Source organism: Panthera tigris, chromosome E1, assembly GCF_018350195.1.
Source record: "Panthera tigris isolate Pti1 chromosome E1, P.tigris_Pti1_mat1.1, whole genome shotgun sequence".
NCBI classification, from domain to species: Eukaryota; Metazoa; Chordata; class Mammalia; order Carnivora; family Felidae; genus Panthera; species Panthera tigris.
The window spans coordinates 41,012,582-41,034,608 of record NC_056673.1 but is presented as its reverse complement, the minus strand read 5'-3'; the positions used below and the strand labels follow the sequence as shown (position 1 = coordinate 41,034,608).

The window sequence follows — 22,027 nt, the reverse complement described above, 5'->3', positions numbered from 1 at the left end:
AACAAAACAAAGATTAAAAAATTGTTAGAAGAAACACAAATCTTCTGGGAAAAGCTTGGCCACCAGTCCAGGCTTCGGCTGGCCACTCTCTCTGGGACAGGAACCCAGCAGGTCTGGGGCCAACAAAGCTGAGTTGTGTCTCTGCCCCTCCCCCAGGGTCAGGCATCACAGGCTCAGGATGCTCCCAGCAGGGAGGGGGTGTCAGGGAGGGCCATACAGAAGGGTCTTGGGAGAAAAGAGGGTACCAGGCTGCCTGGCCCAGTGCCCACTGTTCCCCTCCCCACACACCCTGGCCCTGGAGCCCCTGGCCACATTCCCCATCCCAGGGACCCCCCTAGCTGTGAGAGAAGCCCCCGTGAGAGAAGGCAGGGAGGTCTGGGGCACAGGCAGCAGCCTGGGGGAGGCAGGCCATGGGATTGACCTCACAGGCCCCAGCATCCTGGTCCCCCCGGAAATAGACGGAATCAGGAGAATCGAAGGAAGGGTCCTGGTCAAAGAAGTTGTAGGGTCGGAGGAAGAAGCCCACACCGTTCCCCACAGTCACCGTGTTGGGAATGTCTTCTGCATGTGGGATGTGCAGGAAACCAGCTGTCACCCAGGCCACCAAGTCCTGGCAGGGGAGAAGAAAGATGATCCTGAGGCCTGGCTTTGCGGAGGACATGCCTGCCTCCTCCAGTAGCCCTGTGTGTACGGATTCAGCTCACTAGCCCAGGAAAAACGTGAAATCACAAAGCTTTTTTCTTTAGTGGGTTCTAAAGACCCCCAAGGAACCTGGCTTGGGAGAGGATGAAGCAGCTCATCCCTGCTTCCCTCACCCCCCCATCGAGCCTCCCCCTCCATCCTCTCAGCTGACCTGCCCTGCAATGGTCTCGTTGTTGATGAAGTCAGTGAAGTCCACAGTGGGAGTCCAAGGGTCATTCAGATTGTAGACGCTGGTGCTGCTGGGCTCCTCTTCCTTCCGCCGGGTCACGGCCAGCTGGTACCTACCGGAGATTTGGATTAGACGCACAAGGTCATCAGCCTGTCCTACTGCCCGAAACGACACTGGAGAGGGAGCACAAAGAGGAAGTGAGCACAAAGGTCTCACAGCATCGAGCCTTTTTATTATTCTGTCTCCACTTGTTCGCTTTCTTTCTGTCCCGAGACTTCCTGAGTGTGTCCAGTGTCTCATATTTCAAACATCAACTGACCCGTTGTTCAGATCTCAGATAGGAATGTCATCCTTGTGCATCCGTCCAGATCTGAGCCTGCGCCCTGGATGCATGTGTGCAGACATGACCTGATTCCGATCTTAAGTCAGTTTCAGCGTGTCACCTGCCTGGGTTTTAGGGCATATTCCCTCAGATCTGTGCTCTTCTCGTGCTGTTTTTTCCTCCAATTTTTATTGTGAACATTTTTAACATACAGAAAAGTTGAAAGAAGGGCGTAGTGAACAGCCATATACCCATGACCTAGAACCCACCTTCAACATTTCATTATACTCGAGTTGGCACATGACTCTCCATTGATCCCTCCGTCCAGCAGGCTGCATCTTGAATACCACTAAGATCGTGGCTGCGGGAATGTGTGTGTGTGTGCACGATTGTGTATGTGCATGCACACCTGTGGGAGGTGGGGGCAAGTGGCTTCTGAGCAACTTGGGGCCCTTCTTATAGTCCACCTCCTCCAGCCGCTAACACCCTGCCACTCACCTTCCCCAGCTGAAGGCTCTCTCCATGGAGCTGTTCTGGGGCAGCGGCTCCCCAGCAAAGCTGAGCATCTGGATGCGGTAGCCCCGCGGGTGACCCCACTTGTTGCTGTGGTTGCTGGCCAGGTACACGTAGCGGGGTGGGGTGCCTCCCAGGGGGAAGGCGGCCTGCTCCTCAGTCTCCAGCAGCTTCCGGGTCACCTGCAGCCTCTGCATCTGGTGCTCGGGGCTCCAGGGTACCGCCGTGGGGCCATAGGACATGTCCTCAGCCCAGACCCAGTTCTCCAGTCCTGCCGGGGTGGGGTGGAGGTGGGCGGGAGGGAGGGCTGGTCACGCAGCTGCCCTGTCCCCTCTGGACTCTGTCCCCTCCCCTCCACTCACTGCTTCAGAGTGGGGCCAAAGAGAAACCCAGAACTGGGTGTGCCCCCTGCTCCCCTTCCCTCTCCCCAAGATATCTCCTATCCAGAGATTTGGAGAAGGTCCTGACTGATGTCGTCTCTGGTAATAATCCCAGGTGCCTTGTGACTGGATCTCTACTGACCTTCTCCTGCTGGGGACCTGCCAGGGAGGATGGTTTCCCTGAGGTTGGAGCAGCCTGGCTGGCAATGTGCAGGAGTCAGATTCTTCCTGACCCAAGGAAAGGGTCTACGCCTCACGTCTAAAGCCCTATAGCATCACCAGAACTACATTGCCATTAAAATAAAAATAGCTGTACCTCCTCCTCGAGGAGCTCTGCACAGGCAGGGCACTGGTGCTTTACTTGGACTACAACCTTATGAAGGAGGAACCACAATTGTCCCCATTGTATAGATGGGACAACTGAGGCTTAGAGATTTAAAGAATGTGCTCTAGTTTGTCATCAAGAGCATGTGGTTAGTATCACGGTAGTGCTGGGGACCCCTGTCTTACTCTGGCTCTGTATCGTCCACAGAGCAGCACACAGAGGAAAGCAACATAGAATGGCCCCACCACACATGGACGGCAGAAATGCTGGCCAGAGGGAAGGAAAAGCAGACCCCGGGCCCAATGCTGCTGGAGCTTGGGGGTATTTCTTATCATTTGAGGCTTGGCAAGGAATTAAGAGCAGGGCCAAATGCACAGTCTGTTCCCTGAACTCTGGGAATTTTGAATGACTTTATTAGAATCCAACTAGATCCCATATTAGGAATCAACTTAAGTGATCTGGGACCAAAGAGAAGTAAACCAAAACATGCCGAAACTCCCTCCATACCTTCCAAGGACCAGAGGACAGCAGAGACTGATGAAGCACACTCTCGGTTTCCTTTTGTGGAGTCACTGCCCCTAGTCCACACCCCAGGGTTTCTACCCATAGGTGATAATTAAAGGCCAAGAGGGGCGCCTGGGTGGCTCAGTTGGTTAAGCATCCGACTTCAGCTCAGGTCATGATCTCACGATTTCTGAGTTCGAGCCCCACATCAGGCTCTGTGCACAGAGCCTGGAGCCTGCCTCAGATTCCATGTCTCCCCCTCTCTGCCCCTCCCATGCTCATGCTCTGTCTCTCTCTGTCTCTCAATAATAAATAAACATTAAAAAAAAAAATAAAAATAAATAAAAAGGCCAAGAGTTCTTTCTGGTACATCCACACGGGCTCATGTGGAGGACAACAGCAGCAACAATGGCTAATACTCCTCACTATGCGTCAGGCACCGTTCAAAGTGCTTGAAGAGATATTGCTTAGGAGCAGAGCTAAAGAGAGGTGTGTGTGTCGGGCAGAATACATACCTATATTTTCTAGCTAAGTCCAATGAGCGATCCTAAAAGCAATGACATCCCAGTGACAATGAGCACTCTGGGTACCCAGCTCTTGGTTTCTAAATAGTATCTTCCAATTAGAAGGAACCAGAATACCTTGGAGAAGTGGTTGATTCCAGGGCGGGAGCAGGGAAAATACAAGATCAAATTCAAACATCTTGTGGGGCACCTGGGTGGCTTAGTCAGTTAAGCATCTGACTCTTGATTTTCGGCTCAGGTCACGATCTCACGGTTCATGAGTTCGAGCCCCGCGTCAGGCTCCACACAGTGCGGAGCCTGCTTGGGATTCTCTCCTTCTCTCTCTGTCCCTCTTCTGCTCACTTTTTATCTCTCTCTCTCAAAATAAAAAAAATAAGCATTAAAAAAAATTCGAACATCTTGTGCCAGAAAGTAAAGAAGTGCTCAAAAAAGGCTGGAGGCACATCAAAAGAACACAGGAACCAACCTGAAGCATCTCCCAATGGCCAAAACTGGAACAGTTCAAGGAACAAAATAAATGATAGTACTGGGTTATAACCCTTAGACTAAAATAAATATCCATGAATCCATGCAGTTGTGAATAATTACATATATAAATAAATGTAAAAGGAGGATAGCCCTTCCTTATGAAGAATTCTAATTAATAAATGAATAAAGAATAAGGAAAAAAATTTGAAATGACCAGTAGGGTAACACTGCAGTAATAATTGTGGCATAAAAAAAAGTCTACCAATAGATGCTAAAAATTAGTGGGCAAGAATTTGAGAAGAAAAAAAAAATAGGATATTCACATGGCATCAAAGTAATTGCCCCAAGATATTTATTAGCAGGAAATGGAAAAATATTAACTTTTACAATGGAGAAAGCTAGAAGACACCATCTTAACTAAGTGCTTGAGGTCAACGTCACTATATCTCTTGATATGACGGACTGAGAAGGGCATAATGTCATTTCTCTTGTTTTCTTGCAAAACAAAAAGTACAGTCTCAATCTAACCATGAGAAAATAACAGAGAACCCCACTTTGAGAGATATCATGCAAAATAATGACCAATATTTTCCCTAGTGTGAAGGTCATGAAAGACAAGAAAAGCCTAAGAAACTGTCACGGATTGGAGGAAACTAAGGAGATAAGTCGTGTAAATGCAGTACAGGATCCTGCGTTAGATCCTGGAACAGAAAAAGAAAATTAGTGGAAGAACAAATGAAACCCTAATTAGGTCTGTAGTTTAGTTAATAGTATTGTAATAATGTTAATTTCCTGGTTTGATGGCCATACGGTGGTTATGTAAGATGTTAACATGTAAGGAGCTGGGTGAAGGGTATATGGGAACTGGACGAAGTTTGCAACTTTTCTTAAGTCTAAAATTATTTCAAAAGATAAAGTGTTTTGGAGGCGCCTTGCTGGGTCTGTCAGAAGAGCATGTGACTCTCGATCTCAGGGTTGTGAGTTCGAGTCCCATGTTGGGTAAAAGGATTACTTAAATGAATGAATGCATGGATAAGTTTTTTTTTAAGAGACAGTGTTTTAAAGTACTCATCATTAATCCTCAAACAGTCTTACTAAGAATGTACTGTTATACCATTTTTACATTTGTGTAAACCGATGTATAGAGCAGTTAAGCATAAAAATGTTTCTATCACACGTATTTTTCAAGGTGCTGCACACGCTCTCCACTCCCCCATTAGAATGCAAGCCTCTTAAGAGCAAGGATGTTGTTTCTTTTGTTAAATTGCATTAATGCCGTGCTTGGCACAAATATGCATTCAGTAAATATTTGTTGCTTACATGAGTGATACGCTGTTATGTGAAAAAACAGATGTGGCAAAATATATGTACATTATGACCCAAATTTGGTAATAAAAACTTTAAATATTTATATCAATATATCCTATTTGTAGATAGTATACAATATCATAAATGTTATAATTTATTAAATATTGCAGATGCAACATTTTAAAATATGGAAGAATTTTTTTTTTTAATTTTTATTTATTTTTGAGACAGAGAGAGACAGAGCATGAACGGGGAGGGGGCAGAGAGAGAGGGAGACACAGAATCGGAAGCAGGCTCCAGGCTCCGATCCATCAGCCCAGAGCCCGACGCGGGGCTCGAACTCACGGACCGCGAGATCGTGACCTGAGCTGAGGTCGGACGCTTAACCGACTGAGCCACCCAGGCGCCCCAATTTTTTTTTTTTTTAAGTATGGAAGAATGATCTGCTAAGGGTGAAAATCTCTCAGGAATCCAATGACTTTCACGTTTATTTCATACACTTTTATATTTTTCATGTTTCAGTGACAATTTTTAAAGCTAGGCATGGAGACCTCAGCCCCCTCTTCTGGAATCCTTGTTTCTGCTGGAATATCTTACCTGCTACATCCAGATCCACCTTGAAGTGGGCGCTGTGGGTGTGGACGGTGCCCAGCGTGTGCTCCCCAACCTGGTTCCCGTAACTTCGGGCAGCACCAAAGAGAAATGCTGAGCTGATGTAGCCGGTGGCATGGAGTCGGACCTCTATGGCCCCATTGGCGTGGAAGACCATATCCCACACATAGTCATAGTTGAGCATGGTTGAGACAGATCTGAGGACCAGCACTGTCTCTGCAAGGCCCCCAAAATACTGGGAGTAGATATCTGAGTGGTGTCGCCTCAAGGGGAGGCCCTGGTTCTGTTCAAACACACAAATGGCATCACGTATTGTCTTAGGGGCTTGGGACTCCAGAAGGAAGTGCCAGTCCACGTAGGTGGCCAGGTAGGGGCAGTCCACCCCCCGGGTCAGGGTTGAAGAGAAGTGACCCAAGCCAAATCCACCATCTGTGTACCGGCTTCGAAGAGCAGAGGGAGAATTTCCACCATAGATGGCCAAGGCCTCCTGGAGACTGATCTCATAAGCTAGTCGTTCTCCCCGGAAGCGGATGTCAAAGATCCTTGGGCCACTGAAAGCTCCAAGGCCAAAGGAGAAAGTCCACAATGAGGAGGCCACTTGACTCCCCTGGACACTGAAGCGGGGGCCCTGGGGGTGGAACTGCAGAGGAGGACTCGGACCCCGAGGCACCTGGGACTTCAAGGACCAGGACCCACCTGTGCCGTTGTCTGGGATCAGCACCACATTCACCAGGCCGGCCTCAAACTGGTCTTCCAGCTGGGCCAAACTCTCATAGTAGCGGCCTTGAAAGAACACCTTCTGGATGGTCCAGTGGGCAGGCTCCAGAGCCCTGTGGTCTACCAGCAGCTCCAACCCCACGGGGTGCAGGAAAAACCCAGCCCCTGAGATGTTGTAGTAGAGGCCAAACCAGGTGGCCCGGTCCCCTGACTGCATACCACGGGGGGCCGTGTTCATCGCCACCAGGTTCCGTCCTTGGCGTTTATAGAAGCAGCAGTGGTGGAGGAGACCAGCAGCCTGGGGCAGCTCTCTGTCGAAGATCAGCTGGTCTATGTCCTGGTACTCTCGCATCAGCACGGGGCGTCGGTGATAGGGCAGGGGGCCCCCGTGACGCTCCACCGTCACATCCCGCAGGTAGGAGGGGTGCGGCAGCGGCCCCACCACCAGCTCACTCACGTTGGGCTGGGGTTGTCCGCCAAAGAAGACGATGGCCAGTGCCTCCCGGGCGGGCGGGGGACTCCCCCTGTCCAGGTGGGCCAGGGCAGCAGCCTTGGGGGGCAGCTGCAGCTCCACCGAGAAGACGCAGTTGTCCGAGGGGCGGGCCTGGGCTGCGTCCGCCAGGCCTGGCCCCAGCTGCTGGGTCAGGAAGCTCATCACAGCCGTCAGCTCCTCTGGGCTCAGGTCTGCAAACAGCTGGCTCTGGCTGGGGGGTGTCCGGGGCTGGGCACTGGGGGAGACAGAGGGGCAGCGGGGAGGCTGGCCAGGTTCATATTCCCTCTCCAATCCCTTTTCACTCCCACCATTACCCATGCCAGTCACCAGAACACTACACAGGGACAAAATAATGAAGATAGCCATAGGTAAATCTCCTGGACTGTCCTTAGGCTCCTGAATCAGAATGCAAAATGGGAAATAGAAAGATAAAAGACAGACAGGACTTGGGAGCAGGATGCCTCTTTGAGTCTCTGGAGGTTCCTGGTCTCTGAGCAGAGCTGTTGGGCAAGAGGCATGATGGACACATTGAAGATAAGCAGCCAAGGGCAGATGGGTGGGTGGGGGTGGGGGTGAAGCTGGAGGGGGCCAGAGGTCAGGCCAAGCTTGGGAGGTGGGGCTGAGGTAGGAAACTGGACTTTAAGTAGCCCATGTAAGCCTCTGTCCTCTTGTTCCAAATCAAACACTTAGGGTCAAGGCTGGGGAACCAAGTGGGGGGAAGGGTAGGTTTTGGAGATAACACAGGTAGAAGCAAGAGGAAGTAAAGGGGACAGAAAGGGACTGTCCTTGGGCTCTCCCTCCACCCTCCAGATGGAACCCTTCTCCTGGCTATAAGGCTGCAATGGAAATTCACCTGCCCAGACCGCTCCAGCCAGATTCCCCTCTTCCCTCCAGGCTCTGCTTCTCATCACTCTCTCCTGCTCCCCACCAGCTATCAACCAGAACCCTATGGGCAGGCATGGGAGTAATGCTAAGAACATAAAGCACCTGGGAGGAGCTGGGGGTGGTGAAGGGCTGAACCAGATCAACACTGTGGAGGCTCCAAGCACCCTAAATCACTGGAGGTGGGGTACACAGGGTGTGCAACCAGTCAGAAGTGGGGGCAGGGAGCAGGTGCACAGTGTAACAGAGATCCCCGTCTCCCCTTTGAGCAGGACTGACGGGCCAGGTCAGAGGTCAGGGGACTTGGAACACTGGCTGCGGAGTTACCTTGGCAACCCATCGCCCTCAATTCCAGGAAACCTTCCTCCAAAATGTTGCAGAGGCAGAGAGCAAAGCCACCTCCATTCTCTGCCAGGTGATGTGCAAGAGGCCACCGTCACCTGGGCAGTCAGGTCCTGAGAGGAACAAGGAGAGACCGAAGGTTCCAGGGAGGGGAGATGCTTGCCTCATGAACCTGGAGGAGAATCCTTCCCAACATGGACCTGCCCAGGAAGATTTCCCCAGAAACAGACATGAGACTGACCTTGCGGGAAGAATGCGTTCTCTGGGCAGAGAAGGGGAAAAACATGTCAGTCAAAGGAAACAGAAGGTACAAAGGTAGAGAAACTCGAAACAGCTCAGCATGGGCAGGGAATGGCCAAAAGGTCGGTGAGTTTGGTATGAGGTGGGGACAAAATGGGGGCAGAAGAGGTAAGATAGGGAAGTTTTGTGTGGCACATGTTTTTTTTTTTTAATGTGAAATTTATTGTCAAATTGGTTTCGATACAGCATCCAGTGCTCATCCCAACAGGTGCCCTCCTCAATGCCCATCACCCACTTTGTGTGGTACATGTTTTAAGCAAGGCAGTAATTGCGGGTAGATGGTGAGGTATCTGGGAGCCTGGGAGAGTTAAACCAGGTAAATTGATAACAAAAAGGTCAGCTTATCCAGAAATATTTATACATCCAGCTGTAGTTTGGTTTTGGTTTTGGTTTTTAAAGATTTTATTTTTAAGTAATCTCCACACCCAGTGTGGGGCTTGAACTCACAACCCCGAGATCAAGAGACGCACATTCCACAACTGAGCCACACAGGGGCCCCTCATCCAGTTGTATTTTGATATGGAAACTCAAAGGGTTTTCCTTTCCCTTGTTCTTTAAAGAGGTAGGAGTAGAGGTGCTCTCTCTAAAATGGTGAGAAAGTTGGGGTCCTCCATCCCAAAATAACCTCCCTCCCCAGGGAAGCAAGCCCTTGGGGTTGGGTCCTCAAGGAAAATGGAACTGGTTTTTCTTCTTTCTTTTGTAACTTTTTTTTAACGTTTTATTTTATTTTTTGAGAGACAGGGAGAGACAGAGCTTGAGCACGGAAGGAACAGAGAGAGAGGGAGACACAGAATCCGAAGCAGGCTCCAGGCTCTGAACTCTCAGTGCAGAGCCCCATGCGGGGTTCAAACCCACAAACTGCGAGATCATGACCTGAGCTGAAGTCGGACACTCAACCGATTGAGCCACCCAGGCGCCCCAGAACTGGGTTTTTCTTTCGCTGATCTGGTTTTCATACTCTGCAGAAGCTCTTTGTGGAAGAAAGTATTTAAAAATTTTTTGATTTAAAAAATGTTTTGAAAACATTTTGATGAACACACACAAGACAGTTGGTAAATACATGTAGAAAGCATAAAGGAGTGTACTGTGACAAATCCACTTCCCTTTCATCCTTCAGGTCCCCTCCACAGTCCCCTCCCCAAAACAAGAGCTTTAACCAGTACCTCTTGGGTCATCTGGGCTATTGTCAGGGCTCTTGTCAGGGCTATTGTCAGTGAGAGAAAAAGGAGAGAATAGGGCTTTTGCACAGGAGAGTGGGTGTACGTCAATCCCAGGGCAGGGCCCGCCTCCCAACTCTGCCCCAGCAAGGCTGGCCTCAGGGCCGCAGAAAGTGAACATAATAGCAGTGACCACTGTCATCTGAAAACTAGTTGACCATTCCCCCCAACCCCCACCCAAATCTCAGACTACAGGGTCTTCCCTAACCCTGAAGATGAGAACCCCCACAAGCATGCCCGTGAATGAATTTCCTGCCAACCAGGTACAAGGGCACCGAGCTTGTTATCTGATATAGAAGCATAAAGAAACATGACATTTCATACCTACCCCTGAGTGCTTGGGAGTAGAATCCACATCCAGTGCTCCCATCAACTGAGCAGTAACATAGAGACAAGGGACTGGAGAACTTGTGGTCAGGACAGAGACAACAGGATTACTACCACGAAGGCAGAACGGGTCATTGGAAATGGGCCTGTGTGGGATAAGAGGAAACAGAACCTAATGTCAAGGCCTAAGCCCTGGCCACAGGCAGCGCGTAACCCCGGGAACTCGGGTCCAGGCTCTTTGGTAAGTTATCGTCCCAGCTCCCAGCTAAGAGCACATCATTATGATGGCTCACGTTTCTTTGTCTTGACCTACCAAGCAGAAGTCAAGAATGTTCACTCCAGAGATGCCTGGATAGTCAGTCTGTTAAGGGTCCGACTTCGGCTCAGGTCATAATCCCACAGCTTGTGGGTTCAAGTCCCGCACGAGGCTCTGCACTGACAGCTCGGAGCCTGGAACCTGCTTTGGATTCTGTGTCTCCCTCTCTCTCTGCCCCCCTCCTGCTCATGTTCTGTCTCTCTGTCTCTCAAAAATAAATAAACATTAAAAAAATAAATAAAAGAATGTTGGCTCCAGTAAGGTATCACAGGGCTCTCATGTGGGGAGGTGGGTCATGACTGGGGGAGAGCCCTTTGCCTTGGCTGGTGGGGAAGCAGGTATATAAAAGATGCCCCCCCAACCATCTTTCCTAGGTGTCTTGCTGTCACACTGTTCCCTCTGATACCTCTTCGCAATTGTCACAAAAGGTGTCCCTTTTGAAGCATTACTCCGGAGACAGGACCACGTGCCTCTCATTAGGTCTTATTTCCCTTTGAATAAACTTGACCCCTGGCCTCTGTGAATAGGATGAGTTTATTCCCTGGAGCCAGAGGCCACCCCCTGCCTGCGGGCTGAAGACTGGGCCCCAGAACGAGCTGTGTCTCAGCGGGGTTGCTGCTACCGAAGCCCAGGGGGGTCAACCCTGTGCACACAGGTCATGCTCCACGCAGGTCTGCAGTGTAGGGTGACAGCTGTGGCAACAGTGTGGAAGTGTGGAGCAGCGCTGGGGTGTGGGGTGGACTCAATGAGGTCAGTGACCTCAAGAACAGAGAAAAAGGAATAAGTCTAAGATGTTGAAGAGCAGAGGTGACAGGACTGGGTGCCCAATTGGGTGTGGGTAGGCGAAGAAGAACACAGTGTTTTAGGTGACACAAAGGTTTCCTGTGACTGGATGGGTGATGGGGCTTTTCACCAGAAAGGACATACATGAAGAGTAGCAAGTTGTTTTTTTTTTTTAATGTTTTTATTTATTTTGAGACAGTGAGAGACAGAGCATGAACAGCGGAGGGGCAGAGTGAGAGAGGGAGACACAGAATCCGAAGCAGGCTCCAGGCTCTGAGCCATCAGCACAGAGCCCGACGTGGGGCTCAAACTCACGAACCGTGAGGTCGTGACCTGAGCCGAAGTTGGACGCTCAACCGACCGAGCCACCCAGGCGCCCCGAAGAGCAGCAAGTTTAAGGGGGAACCAACGAGGTTGAGTTTGAAGTGCTCATGGGAAGTCCCATCACAGAGGCTTAGAAATAGGGCAATTGGCTTTATGGGTCTGGAGCACAGGAGAGACGTTCTAGGCTAGACATAGACATTTCAGCCAACAACAGTATTAGCAGTTAAAGAGAGGCTGAGATCACCCCAGGGAGGACTTCTGGAAAGAGAAGAGAGGAGGCCCAAGATGGCATCCTGGAAAATGCCACGGTCTGGGCCTATGTGGGCTGGTGGGGGAGCAGAGGTAAAGGAGCCAGCATATGAGACTGAGAAGCAGCATGGATAGGGAGGGGTCAGAATGTGGGGAAGTCAAGGCAGGAGTAGGTGGTGTTGTCAAATGCCACCAAAAGGTCCAGAAAGTAGGCGCCTGGAAAAGCCCGTCGATTCTGCATTTAGAAGTCACTGGTGACCTTTGTCAGAGCAATGTCTGTGGCTGTGGGCCGGCAGAGGGAGGGCAATGGGTCGAGAGTGACTGGGGAGGCAGAGGAAGCAGACCCAGGAAGGATAGAACATGCCTCGGAAGAAGGGGTTTTGAAAAGGCACAGACTGAGAGAGAGAGAGAAGACCCTGCCAGGGAGATGCAGGGTCCCCAGGAAGGCTTAGCAAGATGAGAGTCGAGAAGAAGAGCCAATAAAGAGGGAGAGATAAAAGATACAGACAGAGGAGTGGATAACTGAAGAAGAACCTTCTGGGGGGAGCCCGAAGGGTGGGGTCCCCCTTAAGCAGGTAAAAAGGCTGTGGAATTAATGAGCCCATCCTCATCACGGAACAGTCAAAGAAGCTGTCACGGGGGCACCAAGTTCCTTTTCTTTTATAGGGGTTTAAGTTTTCTCAAACCCCCTTTGCATTGTATAAAGTCTACAAGGATGAGTTAACCAATTATCACGTAACTGCACCAACTATAGAAGAGCCGCACTGTTGGGATTTTTCTTCAATCAGCATCTGACCTTCCCAAGTGATCTGTTAAGTGCTCGTTAAATAAAATGCTCTTCCGTTCTGGAGGAAAAAGACCAGTTACTGGCCAGAGAGCCCTCCTCATTTTCCCAGCAACCTCAGCAGAAAGTGTGGGAGGGAGAAGGGAGGAGGGAGGCATGCAGATGTGGGGTTCTGATTGGAGCAGCTCAGAAAGGCCAGACTCCCCACAGGGGTCCTCCCCAGGCCCTGCCAGGAGTTCAGGCCACCATCATTTCTGACTTCTGACCCACTGCCCATGGCCAGGTCTTCTGTCAACTCTGTGCTTTGTATCTGGGCCAGAGGGAATGTTCTAAAAGGCAAATCTGACACTTGTCACTCTCTTGCCCCAAGTCTTTCCATGGCTCCCCGTTTCTCTTAGAGTAACCATGGCTTGCAAGGACTCCCTCCCTCATCTGTTCCCTGCTTGCCCCTCCAGGCTCTCCCTATAGCCCACATGCCTCTCATTGAACTTGGGTACTTGGATGGTGCCACCTTGTCACCTCCTGGTCTTTGATCATGCTGTTTCCTCAGCCTGGAAAATTCTCTCCACTGTCCTTATCCCCAGTTTGGACATCATGTCTCACAGGAAGCCCTTCCCAAACCCAAGTCAGAAGCCCCTGCTATTGTCGCCCTCCCACCTCCCTTTTAACGGTCCTGCCTGCAACTATTCTTTACTGGCCTCACTTGCCCGAGGACAAAAAATATGCCTCCTATTCACTGGTGTATCCTAGTGCCTTGCATGTGCCTGGCCCTTAGAAGGCACGCTGTAAATCTTTGTTGGAAGCATGAAGGAATCTTCTTGTACTTGGAGCTGGGGCCCTTCCTGGGGGCCACAGGAGAGCAGAGGCAGGTGAGTACATGTGCTCCTTCCAGGGCGTTCTAGTGTCTACATTCCCAGAGAAGTCCCAGTTATGCCCTCTGACCCAAGCCTCAGGGCTCCCCTTGTCCAGCTCCTCTTAGGGCGATGAGTCCATGTCCTAAAGATTTTAGCACTGGGGCACCCGTCCCTTCAGAATTTAACATCCTTGATAAGTATTCACTCCTATCGCTTGATCACAAATGTGACACCAACACACTAAGCTGGCCTCAGTGGTCTAAGGAAGAGATTGGATTGGGGTAGGGGGCTGGAGGTCCACCTTGTAGCCCTCCTGACCCCAGCTGGGTGGACGTTCTAATGATCCACAGGTCCATCTTACCTCCTCTTATTTGAGGCTGGGGCAGGTGGTGTCATCCTTACGGTGACATGTAGAGACACAACCACACACAGTTACATTTTCAGACAAATGCTGGCGAGCATTTGCACCCACTCACACATATGACGGCACACAAGCGCTCACGCTCTTTGGTGTGGACATGGGTTTCGAGGTCATAAGCTTCATGTCAGTGTGATGGGGAGGGGGGAGGGGTGGACACCAGCATCCCTTTATTCCATTTCCCCCAGCAGTGACCACTGTGCAGCTGCCCATAAGAAGAGTCAGCCTGTAGCGGAGAAGTTAAATTACTTAGGTCGGAGAAAGAGAAGTACAAAGTCAGTGTCAGAGCCCACAGCTGGTCATGACATCCTTTTTCTCCTCTGTCTCAGTCTTCAGTCACTCCTTGTCCTCAGTCTCCTTCTGTGTTGTCACTCCTTTCACCCCAGGCAGGCAGTGCCACAAATTAACGCAGCTGTCACTGGCCCGCTGTCCTCGCTGAGGTCTTCCTCCCTGTTCTTTGGAACCTAGTTTCTCTCCAGCTTACTGATGTATCCCCACCCACTGTTTCATTGACCTAGAAGTGAACTTGGGCTTGGGGCAGCACAGAAGGTAGCAGAAGCTTCTGTGATGCCTGAGTTCCCCAGACAGGGTCTCCCTCTGGTCAGAGGCTGAGCGGAAGCCCAAACTGGTTTCCTGAACTTCACCTCCTGGCCTGGCCTGGGCTTCCAGCAGGCAGAGGTCACTTCTCTCCATTGTTTCTCATTGTCCCCTCTTTGAAGAGAGACAGAGAGGAGGAAAAAAGAGAGAGAGACAGAGAGGGAGTGAGAGAGGGTGGCTGAAGTTTCGCATTGTTATCGGGGATAGACAGACAAGAAAGTGCAAAGGAGTTACCAGAGGCCACATCCATTCTCCGGGTCTCAGAAACTTTACCAAATTGAGTCCCTGGGTCCATACCTTCACTTACTTTACCCTCCACCTACCCTCAACCCTTCCTAAAAGACTTGTCAATTAAAAAAAAAAAAAAGTCAGGTCCTGGTTGGGTCCATTTTTTATTAATTTTGAATAGGTAATACAGTCACATGGCTCAAAATTCAAAATATACAAAAGGGTATATAGTGTGCTAAGTCTCCTCCCTGCCCCGTCCCCACCTCCCGGTTCCCCTCCCCAAAAGTATCACTAGTCTCTTGTGAATATGCATATACAAGTGAATATGTATTTATTTATTTTTTTAAAGCTTATTTATTTTGAGAGAGAGAGACAGAGAGAGATAGAGAGTGGGGGAAGGGCAGAGAGAGAGAGAGAGGGAGGGAGAGAGAGAGTCCAAGGAAGCTCTGCACTGACAGTCCCAATGTGGGACTTGAGCTCACAAACTGTGAGATCATGACCTGAGCTGAAATCAAGAGTGGGACGCTTAACCAACTGAGCCACCCAGGCACCCCCACGTGAATATGTACTTATAGTTTCCTCCCTTCTACAACCCAGAGGGGAGGGGCACTACATACACCTTGCTGTTCGCATTGGAAGATCATTCCATATTAGTATACAAAGAGAGAGAATTCTTTTTATAGCTGCATAGTAAGGCGGTACAAGAATTAAGTTAACCAATCCTCTAGGAAAGGATGTTTCTGTTGTTTCCAATCTCTCACTATTGGTATACCCATCCCTCGCCCAGACCCCCTTGAAGGACAGCATGGTAGGAGCCACCCCCAGCCCCTCCCAGCTCATTTGCATGGCCACCTGTGTTGGACACCTCTAGGTTGCTGGAATTCTTGGGTCTCACTGCTTCTCACCATTGGTGCCCACCAACTTTCCATGTCTGTTGCTGTGGGGTAGAGGTCACCGGTCACATACACCGCTGGCAAAAATGACCGCTCCTCATTGCCACTGTACCCACAAATCCACCTCAAATGCTAACTTGAGCGGCTGCTGTCCGTGTGACCATCCTCTGCCAGAGACTTCGAGGCAGGTGAATACAAAGGGGCGGAGGGAACTTTCTCGGGGAAATTATAGCTTGCCCCAGGACAGGGGTGGGGACAACTCCTAGTCCGGTTTGTGACAGACACAGGGGACAGACAGGGATTGTCCTCTCAAACTAGATGCCCCTTGCATTTTGAGACTTCCACAGGCATAGAGCCAGGGGAGGAGACCTAAGTTGAGAAATCAAGGCTAGGGGAGCATCGGGACAGAGGAACATCTTCTCAGGGCTGGGAGGGAAATCTCAGGATATAAGAACAGGTGGGAAATGAAGAAGAAACAGTAGGCAAAAGGGAGAAGGAGGGAGAGAAGGAGGCCTTGTATAAGAGGAACATGGGCTAAGGAACCCTTTCTAGCTCATCCGTGGATATGTAGGCCTGGCAGGAACCCTGCCCTGGGGCTTCTAGGGGACTATCCCCAGGGCAGAAACGCCACCCTCACCTCCCAAGTGAGGGACTGAGGAGGCTCAGGAGAAACCTGGAGATGGTGAAAAAGATTTGGGAAAGCCAGAAATAAAAAACAAAAACAAAAACAAACCCACAAAAAACAGGAGTCTTCTGGAAAAAGCTTGGCCATCAGTCCAGGCTTCAGCTGGCCACTCTCTCTGGGACAGGAACCCAGCAGGTCTGGGGCCAACAAAGCCGAGTTGTGTCTCTGCCCCTCCCCCAGGGTCAGGCATCACAGGCTCAGGATGCTCCCAGCAGGGAGGGGGTGTCAGGGAGGGCCATACAGAAGGGTCTTGGGAGAAAAGAGGGTACCAGGCTGCCTGGCCCAGTGCCCACTGTTCCCCTCCCCACACACCCTGGCCCTGGAGCCCCTGGCCACATTCCCCATCCCAGGGACCCCCCTAGCTGTGAGAGAAGCCCCCGTGAGAGAAGGCAGGGAGGTCTGGGGCACAGGCAGCAGCCTGGGGGAGGCAGGCCATGGGATTGACCTCACAGGCCCCAGCATCCTGGTCCCCCCGGAAATAGACGGAATCAGGAGAATCGAAGGAAGGGTCCTGGTCAAAGAAGTTGTAGGGTCGGAGGAAGAAGCCCACACCGTTCCCCACAGTCACCGTGTTGGGAATGTCTTCTGCATGTGGGATGTGCAGGAAACCAGCTGTCACCCAGGCCACCAAGTCCTGGCAGGGGAGAAGAAAGATGATCCTGAGGCCTGGCTTTGCGAAGGACATGCCTGCCTCCTCCAGTAGCCCTGTATGTACAGATCCACCTTGCCAGCCCACCTTTCCTCGAAAGGATCTTAAGCCTTTAAACAGTTTTCCCACTGGCCCAGGAGTCCGAGCATAGTCAGCTTCATACTGGGAGCAGCCCCTGCCTCCCTGTCCCAGCCTGTGCTCTCCATTTCGGACATGTTTCATCATGCCACCATCAGCCTATCCACCCCCAGAGGAATGACGCCCACAGGCTACTTTAGCTAGCCTCTCTCTCGCTCTCCGCGTGTCCCCACCTATGATTGAGAGGAGGATGGAGTGGGGAGACCAGGGCTTGGGAGGCAAAAATGTCTGACATTCAGAAATTAATCTTTTAGAGGTCAAGCCAGAAATGAGAGAAGCTTTACACACAAGAAGTGTGGTCTTCCAGCCCTCCTTGAATCCTGGGGCCCCAAAAGGACAAAGTCCATGAAGCTAAGACTCAGAAAGCCACAGGGTCTCCAGGAAGGGTTGCGGCCTCAGCCAGTGTCTGCAAATGAACTCCCATGAGGTAATGATGGATCCGCAAAAGCGAGGGAGGCAGGAGTCAGCTCCGCCCCTGGGGGACCAGATGGGTTTCAGGGAACTAAAGAAAAGGTGGGGCTCCTCTTTGTGCCCCTGTCTCCCTCCCCTCACCCTCCCACAGTCAACTGACCTCTCCAGCAATGGTCTCATTGTTGATGAAGTCGGTGAAATCCACAGTGGGGGCCCAAGGGTCGTTCTGATTGTAGACGCTGGTGCTGCTGGGTTCCTCCTCCTTCCGCCGAGTCACTGCCAGCTGGTACCTAGGGAGGCACTGGTCAGGCCTCCATGGTCACTAACCCTGTCCTGCCGCCTGATTATGATGGAAGGGGGCTGAGTGCACAGACCTCCGGCTTCCCATCTCACTCGTACCGTGACTCTGGTGCTACCTCAGTGGGTCAGCCAACCTTTTTCCACATCCTCCTTTCTGATCATCCCCCTGCCATTTCACAGCATGGCGTCTCCCCCCATCCAAAATGAGGAAGGGGTCTCCCGCCTGGGCCTTAGCCTTCCGCAGGGAACATATGCCCGGTGCATGCATTTTGGCAACTGGGAAATCCTAACGGAGCTCCCACCTCTCCCTCGAATACAGTTTCAGCTGGGTTCCCACTCCTTCTCACTCCTCCCCCAGCCCCTCTCTGACACCCTGCCGCTCACCTTCCCCAGCTGAAGGCTCTCTCCATGGAGCTGTTCTGGGGCAGCGGCTCCCCAGCAAAGCTGAGCATCTGGATGCGGTAGCCCCGCGGGTGACCCCACTTGTTGCTGTGGTTGCTGGCCAGGTACACGTAGCGGGGTGGGGTGCCTCCCAGGGGGAAGGCGGCCTGCTCCTCAGTCTCCAGCAGCTTCCGGGTCACCTGCAGCCTCTGCATCTGGTGCTCGGGGCTCCAGGGTACCGCCGTGGGGCCATAGGACATGTCCTCAGCCCAGACCCAGTTCTCCAGTCCTGCCGGGGTGGGGTGGAGGTGGGCGGGAGGGAGGGCTGGTCACGCAGCTGCCCTGTCCCCTCTGGACTCTGTCCCCTCCCCTCCACTCACTGCTTCAGAGTGGGGCCAAAGAGAAACCCAGAACTGGGTGTGCCCCCTGCTCCCCTTCCCTCTCCCCAAGATATCCCTGATCTTTCAGCCAGAGCTGTTGACCTGTAAAGTATTTCCTCAAGGATTTCATTCATTAATCCTTCACACTTATTAATGGAGAGACTGTGCTCAGCCCTGGGACACACGGAGGAATGAAATCCTGTGCTTTCCCTCCTGCTCTCACGGAGGCTGCAGCAGGCAAAGCCCTGGCTGGCTTGCTGTGCGAGAGGAGCACATTCCCGGTCCAAGGTCACAGGAATACAGGCGCAGGCCGGAAAAGGGGGCCTTCCTGGGTGCCTTTCAGCCTTGTATCAGGACATACGACCAGCACAGCAGGGCGTTCTAGGCAGGGACCAAACATGAGCAAAAGCATAGAAGCCTGACTCGTGTGTGACTGGGGTGACTCGTGTGTCCCGGGCCTCGGAGGGGTGGGCGTGGCTAAGACAGCCGGGGGAGGAGCCTGAAAGGCGGGCTGGAGCCGCACTCTTGAGGGGAAGGGCCTTGCACCCTCTGAGTGCGGATCTTATAGGTGATGGGGAAACTTGGAGCTACCCAGGGGAGCATGCAGGCACAGGCTGATAGGTGGCCCCTGGACCTGAGAGGAAGAAGAGTGGAAACAGCAGAGAGAAGGCTGGCCCAGCAAGGCTTTGACACATTTTGGAGGCAGACCAGAAAAAAAATGGGTGATTGACTTAATGTGGGGAAGAAAAGTGGAAAGACAGACTCCAAGACCTCACGTATCTTTGGCTCTCTCGGTGACCACTAACCCCAGGATCTATCTGAACACTCCACAGCACCTATGCTATAAAGTGTATTGTGCCCAGAGAGAGATGGAATTTCAGGGAGGAGGGGGGCTTCATCTCCCAAGGAAATGTACAGCCTGGGGTATTCCATGACGGGCCTGCATGTGCCAGGGACTTGGCACAATGCAAACAGAGCCTCCAAAACCTCAGCACCACAGGCCACACACAGAGAAATGAACTGAAAAATGAAGGGCTGACTCCCTGAAGTGGGGCCTGTATAAGAGGGAGGGAGGGAGGGAGGAGGGCAAAGGGGACCTTGTGAGCCCAGAGGCTGCCTCCTCCCTGAGCTTTGCCATTTCTCAAGATTTTCAGATGAGGTCATGTGGAGGGAGGGTGACATTGCTCTCAGCCAATGAGCTAAGATCCAAATAAAATTCAGCAGCCAACTTTCTCCCGTCCAACAAAAGTGGAAGTGTGAAACTCCCAAACCACAACTCATGCTCAGATCTGCCTTTCCTGATAACTTCCAGAAAACCCAAAGCAAACAGACAACTTTTCAGTCCCCTCTTCTGGAATCCTTGTTTCTGCTGGAATATCTTACCTGCTACATCCAGATCCACCTTGAAGTGGGCGCTGTGGGTGTGGACGGTGCCCAGCGTGTGCTCCCCAACCTGGTTCCCGTACCTTCGGGCAGCACCAAAGAGAAATGCTGAGCTGATGTAGCCGGTGGCATGGAATCGGACCTCTATGGCCCCGCTGGAATGGAAGACCATATCCCACAGATAGTCATAATTGAGCAAGGTCGACACAGATCTGAGGACCAGCACTGTCTCTGCAAGGCCCCCAAAATAGTGGGAGTAGAAATTTGAGTGGTGTCGTCTCAGGGGGAGGCCCTGGTTCTGTTCAAACACACAAATGGCATCACGCATTGTCTTAGGGGCTTGGGACTCCAGAAGGAAGTGCCAGTCCACGTAGGTGGCCAGGTAGGGGCAGTCCACCCCCCGGGTCAGGGGAGTGGAGTACTTGCCCATGCCAAAGTTGCCATCGATATAGCGGGTGAGCAATGCTGCGGGGGAATTTCCACCATAGATGGCCAAGGCCTCCTGGAGACTGATCTCATAAGCTAGTCGTTCTCCCCGGAAGCGGATGTCAAAGATCCTTGGGCCACTGAAAGCTCCAAGGCCAAAGGAGAAAGTCCACAATGAGGAGGCCACTTGACTCCCCTGGACACTGAAGCGGGGGCCCTGGGGGTGGAACTGCAGAGGAGGACTCGGACCCCGAGGCACCTGGGACTTCAAGGACCAGGACCCACCTGTGCCGTTGTCTGGGATCAGCACCACATTCACCAGGCCGGCCTCAAACTGGTCTTCCAGCTGGGCCAAACTCTCATAGTAGCGGCCTTGAAAGAACACCTTCTGGATGGTCCAGTGGGCAGGCTCCAGAGCCCTGTGGTCTACCAGCAGCTCCAACCCCACGGGGTGCAGGAAAAACCCAGCCCCTGAGATGTTGTAGTAGAGGCCAAACCAGGTGGCCCGGTCCCCTGACTGCAAACCTTGGGGGGCCGCGTTCATCGCCACCAGGTTCCGTCCTTGGCGTTTATAGAAGCAGCAGTGGTGGAGGAGACCAGCAGCCTGGGGCAGCTCTCTGTCGAAGATCAGCTGGTCTATGTCCTGGTACTCTCGCATCAGTATGGGGCGTCGGTGATAGGGCAGGGGGCCCCCGTGACGCTCCACCGTCACATCCCGCAGGTAGGAGGGGTGCGGCAGCGGCCCCACCACCAGCTCACTCACGTTGGGCTGGGGTTGTCCGCCAAAGAAGACGATGGCCAGTGCCTCCCGGGCGGGCGGGGGACTCCCCCTGTCCAGGTGGGCCAGGGCAGCAGCCTTGGGGGGCAGCTGCAGCTCCACCGAGAAGACGCAGTTGTCCGAGGGGCGGGCCTGGGCTGCGTCCGCCAGGCCTGGCCCCAGCTGCTGGGTCAGGAAGCTCATCACAGCCGTCAGCTCCTCTGGGCTCAGGTCTGCAAACAGCTGGCTCTGGCTGGGGGGTGTCCGGGGCTGGGCACTGGGGGAGACAGAGGGGCAGTGGGGAGGCTGGCCGGGTTCACCCCCATCTCCTCCCCTGCCAGCTAGCAGGACACACACCAAGGCAAAAATTGTGATGACAGCCAGAGCGAGGAGCACCAGAGTGGTCTTCTGGTTCATTGTCAGTGACAGCAGGACAGAGAATTGAGCTGGAGTGGAGACGTGTATTCTCAGGTCAGCAGAGGAAGGTCTCTTAGCTTCTATACAGGGGTCTCCTGGACTCTGGCTAAGGTTCTGGCTATTCAGCGGTTCAGGATACTGAGGGTGGGGAGGGTGGGAAGGACTTGGGAAGGCTGGGGAGGGGGCGGGGCAGGCTGGGGTTGGGGGGCGGGCCAGAAGCAGGGCGGCAGAGATTTCCACAGACCTTACATGGCTTTGTCTTCCAGGCTCCAAATCAGACTCTGCTCTCTGGGTCAGGGTTGGAACTGGGGAAAGCTGGGGTAGGCAGAGGAGAGTGCGATTTCAAAATAATGCAACTGATCAGCCAGAACCTGGAAAAGCACCACCAGTAAGGAGCTGGGTGGGTCTGCACAGAGCAGACCCCCGTCCCCTTCAGCCTGGCTTCTTCCCCCAACCCCCACCTTCCCAGGGCCAGATGTTCCCTTTCCTGTAACTTGGAGCTATTGTTCTCCTTCCAAGGAAACCCCCACCCCCAGCCCTGTAGCTTCC

The 22,027-nt window shown here is 52.4% G+C and overlaps 1 protein-coding gene across 2 annotated transcripts; it reads right to left on the bottom strand.

The window, feature by feature from the left end:
- Positions 1-24: 24 nt before the first annotated feature.
- Positions 25-21,598, bottom strand: AOC3 (amine oxidase copper containing 3). 2 transcript variants are annotated; one of them, XM_042967099.1, is made up of 5 exons: positions 20,276-21,598; positions 5,813-6,209; positions 1,692-1,977; positions 854-983; positions 25-610 (listed from the first exon to the last, which is right to left on the bottom strand). In XM_042967099.1, exons 1-5 carry the CDS (start codon positions 21,476-21,478, stop codon positions 335-337), a joined length of 2,292 nt encoding a protein of 763 aa, XP_042823033.1. In that variant the 5' UTR covers positions 21,479-21,598; the 3' UTR covers positions 25-334. The 2 variants fall into 2 exon arrangements, with proteins under 2 accessions (XP_042823033.1, XP_042823032.1); XM_042967098.1 differs by lacking the exons at positions 25-610; positions 854-983; positions 1,692-1,977; positions 5,813-6,209 and adding exons at positions 15,152-16,870; positions 17,595-17,724; positions 18,119-18,404 and having other exon boundaries at positions 19,879-21,598.
- Positions 21,599-22,027: the final 429 nt, after the last annotated feature.

Coding starts and splice junctions, on each gene's coding strand:
- AOC3 (XM_042967099.1), bottom strand. CDS start 21,478: ATGAACCAGAAGACCACTCTGGTGCTCCTCGCTCTGGCTGTCATCACA. Junction 1,978..5,812: donor GGTGGATCTGGATGTAGCAG/GTAAGATATTCC, acceptor CCACCCCGGCAG/GACTGGAGAACTGGGTCTGG. Junction 984..1,691: donor AGAGCCTTCAGCTGGGGAAG/GTGAGTGGCAGG, acceptor AATCTCCGGTAG/GTACCAGCTGGCCGTGACCC.